Source organism: Phocoena phocoena, chromosome X (assembly GCF_963924675.1).
Source record: "Phocoena phocoena chromosome X, mPhoPho1.1, whole genome shotgun sequence".
Lineage (NCBI taxonomy): Eukaryota > Metazoa > Chordata > Mammalia > Artiodactyla > Phocoenidae > Phocoena > Phocoena phocoena.
This window is the reverse complement of record NC_089240.1, coordinates 112,189,866-112,194,342: the sequence shown is the minus strand read 5'-3', so window position 1 is coordinate 112,194,342 and position 4,477 is coordinate 112,189,866. Positions and strand designations below refer to the sequence as shown.

The window sequence follows — 4,477 nt, the reverse complement described above, 5'->3', positions numbered from 1 at the left end:
ATATTTTATATATATATATATATATACACTTGAGACACTGTTCATTGTGCTCTTCAGCTGTGTACTGAAAGTCTTCCAAGTGTTTAATGATTTCAGTTGAAGTGTGGAAATTAATCAGAATGGAGTCTAGTATTGCAGTGGAAAGAAGATTTAGTGTATGGGAGTAGAGTTTGAGTTCTATCCAGGCATTTCTCTGATAGCTTAAATAATTTTTCTTGATTTTCTTTACAGTAGCGGTCTTGCTTTGGGAATCAAGACTCTGCCTTCATTCAACCGTGGACAGTTCTCGAAGTATATTGGTTTTATCACTAAGATCATTCTACACAGAGAACTAAAGAACTATTTCTTTGGTGTTGTCTCCAAAGGCGAATTGGCCAACAAATTGAAACTTTAAGATTGTCGATAATTCAGTATAAGTGAATTTTATTTGTAAAGAAATCATGGCTGCTGTAATAGTACGTGGTTTTGTCCGAATGTGCAACCAGAATACTATGAAGTCCAATATGAGAGAAGCATACATTGAAATAGTAGAAAGAGAGGGGAATGTTATATTGATTGCCTATTTCAGTACTGGATCATACATAACTTTTCAGCTAAGTAATAATATTGAAGACATCGTCATTAGACCCTCTGGAGAAGACCAAAATAATCTGTATTTAAGTTTACGGAGTAATGACATATTGAATATTGCAAACTTATCCCCCGGAGATACCGAAATTTTGAAGAAGTTCCTGGATAGAGTCCATCCTCAACCACCCGTAAGACCTGATAGGGGTGGGAGTATCTTTGCCAGTACAACAACACAGAAGGCAGGTGGCAAAACTGCATCTCACAAAATATGTAAGATGTCAAGTAGTCAGTCATTTGAGAAAGAAAGAAATGAAACACCTGATGATAAGGAGATGCCTTTCTGTGCATCAGAATTGCCAACATTTACCTGGGAAGAGTTATTAGAAAATGATTATGGGAAGAGGAGGCCATCATCTGGCTCAGAGATGAATAAGGATTTCCTGCAAGAGGATACCTCTTCGAGAGGAACGGTATCAAAGATGAACCCCTTGAGATATGTAAGCCGCAGAAAGAGAGAATTAATATTAAAACGGTTAAAACAGAATAAGAAATTGGAACTTGGACCTTCATTCAAGACGGATTTTACTGGAAAACCTTACCTAGATGTCAGTGATCTTCTCCAAAGAGTGACTGAGAAAGCATATTTAGCATTTCTGTCAGAGTCGAAGTACGGTGAGGATGACCCAGAGTGGGTCAGACTCAAGATGATCTTTGCATTTTACCCAGGTAAACTACGTCAAGGCTTCCCCAACTTGGGAAACACCTGTTACATGAATGCAGTTTTACAGTCCTTATTTTTGATTCCATCATTTGCTAATGATTTACTCAATCGGACCTTCTCACGGGGTGAAACTCCCCTTGATTCCTTTAGCATACGCTTGGTGCAGCTGCTTATTTTGAAAGATATTTTTAACATAAAAATCAAGAAGAAGTTACTTGGGAATTTTAAAAACGTCATTTCAGCAGTTGCAGAGATATTCTCTGACAACACGCAGAATGATGCGTATGAGTTTTTAGGTCATTGTTTAGATCAGATTAGACAAAACATGAGAAAATTAAACACAACTGGGAAGATTGAATCTGAGGAAGGAAATTCACCTCAGCAGGTTTCTGCTGGTAGTGCTGACACCGAGGTGCTTGTTTGCCCTGTCGCCAGTAATTTTGATTTCGAGTTGCTGCGCTCAACTAGTTGCAAAGCCTGTGGGCAAATTGTCCTTAAGGCAGAGGCAAACAATTCACTTTCTGTCAGTCTTCCCCAGAGAGCAAAAGCACGTCCCTTGTCTATTCAATCTAGTTTTGATGGTTTCTTTGAAGCAGAAGAGCTTGAGTATAAATGTGGAACGTGTAAGCACAGGAGTTCTGTTGCAGTGCATAAATTCAGTAGGCTACCCAGGGTCCTTATTGTGCATCTGAAACGCTATAAATTTAGTGAGTTTGGGTCCTTAAGGAAGGATGACCAAAAAGTCATTATTCCCGAATACTTAAAGTTATCTTCCCATTGCATTGAAACTACCAAACCACCGCTTCCCTTAAGCAAGAATGAACCTCTTAATGATTTCCAAGTCTTAGATATCTTTAAGAAGATGAACTCTGAAGCCATCAGTTCATCGACAGCTTCAACAAAGCAGACCTCAGAATCCAAGGATTCTTTGGCTCCACACATTAGATCAGAAAAAGAGTCTGAACCACAAAAATGCCAGACTCTTCATAAAGCTTCAAGCTTCAAGCAGCAGCAAAGAGACCTGGAAAAAGATTCTAAACTAAATATAATAGAGTCCACATTGGTAAACTCAAGAAATGAAGCAGCCATTGCAAGAGAGCTATTAGCAGTAGGCTTAACGATGAGTCTGGAAGACAGCTCCCTTTCTCTGAAAGGTGCACCCACCAGCAGCCCAGATACAGATCGCAAAGTGGCTAAAAGTCGAAAAGGAAATAAATACAAGAGAACCAATATATCTGCAGATTTTGAGAGCATGCCTGAGACCACCGAAGAATTTTGTAAAGGTAAAAAACGCAGAATTTCAGAAAAATCTTACCAAGTGCCTGAAGAGACCCAGCAGTGTGGAGGGATAAGACTCTGTGAACAAGACCTTGGTCCTCTATTTATTCGGAGGCTTTCAGGCCCCAATGCCCAGTGGCACAGAGAAAAATGCAGACCTACGCAATTAAATTTCCAGGGAACCAAGGTGAAGTCCCAAGGTGCCTTGGGTTCCAATAAAGATCCTGGAAAGAAGGGCTCTTCAGATGTGAAGAAGACAAAATCTTCAGCCAGGAAACCAAAAAGAGAAGCCGAGATGAGAGATAGTCATGACTATCGGCTCATTGGTGTTATCAGCCATATTGGAAAGACGCCTAGCACCGGACACTATATCAGTGATGCCTACAACTTTGAGAGGCAAATGTGGTTCTGTTACAGTGATCTAGACATATTAAATAGCCAAGAGACCCCAGTGCAGGAGACTAGGCTTCAAACCGGGTACATCTTCTTTTACATGCACAATGAGATCTTTGAAGAGCTGTTGGAAAGGGAAGAGAACTCCCAGCCTCATAGCACAGAGGAAGCAGTAGTCAAAGTAGACCCAGAAGTAGTAAAAGAAGTAGCCTCCGGCTCACATACATCTCCTTAACATCTTTGACTATCACTTCCTCCATGGAAGGAAAAGTTTGAACTCTAGCTAAACATGAAGAGGCAGTTAGCATCTACAACCAAAGTTAAGCAGAAACACTTACTTAGAAATAAATCTCTGTTCTAACCCTGATACAAAAACCTCAACCCCACAGTTCCAGCTGATAAAAATTCATCTCTCCTACTAGACCAGAACTGTGCTTTCCTCATTCTAATGCTGTGGACTTTAAGTGTGGTCCTCAAACCAGTACCATAAGGAACATGGAAGGACTCGTGAGAAATGCAATTTCTTGATTCCACCATGGACCCACTGATTCAGAAACTCTGGGGAGGGAGGCTGCAAACTGATGGAGAAAAACTTTTGGTGCTGTTGTATGTTTCAGTTGTTTATGTTTTGTAAAGAGGTTTCATTGCATTTTTTGTTTCTTGTATTCATGTATGCTTTTCCTTCGTATACTTATGATCAAAACAGGCACACACAATTATTCTTCTGATGAGCATGCTCAGTGATTTGATGGGAAAAAATAGTTTCTGAAGTCCTGGCAAAACAAATGAAAAAACCACTTGCTGAGCCCCTGGCAATAAGACAATAGTTGCTGGGGTCCTGGCAATAAATACTAAATGAAACTGGTAGTTTATGAATCCTCCTGGGCATACATAGATGAGACTGAACACCATATCAAGTCTCCAAATTGTTTGCTAAATTCCTTCCTTTCCTCAATGCCAAAGGAGCTATATACCATCAAGTTTAAACCTTGAGGATAGGGAAGTTGACTTGCCTTCAAGAAATTGAACACCTTTTCCTGTTTGTCTGCTAACAAACAGTTCTTGGTGATCTAAGCCCACCATGCCATTTTGGTCTTATCAGAGGGGCACTTGCATTGCCTAAAAGGAACATTGATTACCAGGACTTCATCTGAAGCCTTGGACAATCTTCACTCAACATTATAAGACTAATTCCAAATTTGTTTACATAACTGTAACTTACAGTATGGTGGCCTTATTCCCTGAATTAATAAACAATGAATGCTTTAAAGTGTACTTGTAGGATTTGAAAGTCGTGTTACTGATTTGATACAATGTCAAAAAACTTGTGCCTGGATATGATCTGATTCTGGTTAAAAGCCTGATGGATCCAGAGGTGGTCATATTCTGTAATTCATGTCATTCAGGGATTTAGTAATTCTGATATTAAGCTCGTGCCTTCTCTGTAATTTAGCCTTTTGCTGTCTTTGAGGCAGTGAGTCTGTAATGCCTTGTACCTTTGTTATTAATAAATGA

The 4,477-nt window shown here is 39.6% G+C and overlaps 1 protein-coding gene across 1 annotated transcript; it reads left to right on the top strand.

Moving 5' to 3' along the window:
- Positions 1 to 440: 440 nt before the first annotated feature.
- On the top strand, positions 441 to 3,197 carry USP26 (ubiquitin specific peptidase 26). The gene has a single exon (XM_065900264.1). It carries the CDS (start codon positions 441 to 443, stop codon positions 3,195 to 3,197), a length of 2,757 nt encoding a protein of 918 aa, XP_065756336.1.
- The last annotated feature ends 1,280 nt before the right edge of the window (positions 3,198 to 4,477 follow it).

What these genes read in the sequence shown, in the direction of transcription:
- USP26 (XM_065900264.1), top strand. Translation starts at nt 441, where the DNA reads ATGGCTGCTGTAATAGTACGTGGTTTTGTCCGAATGTGCAACCAGAAT.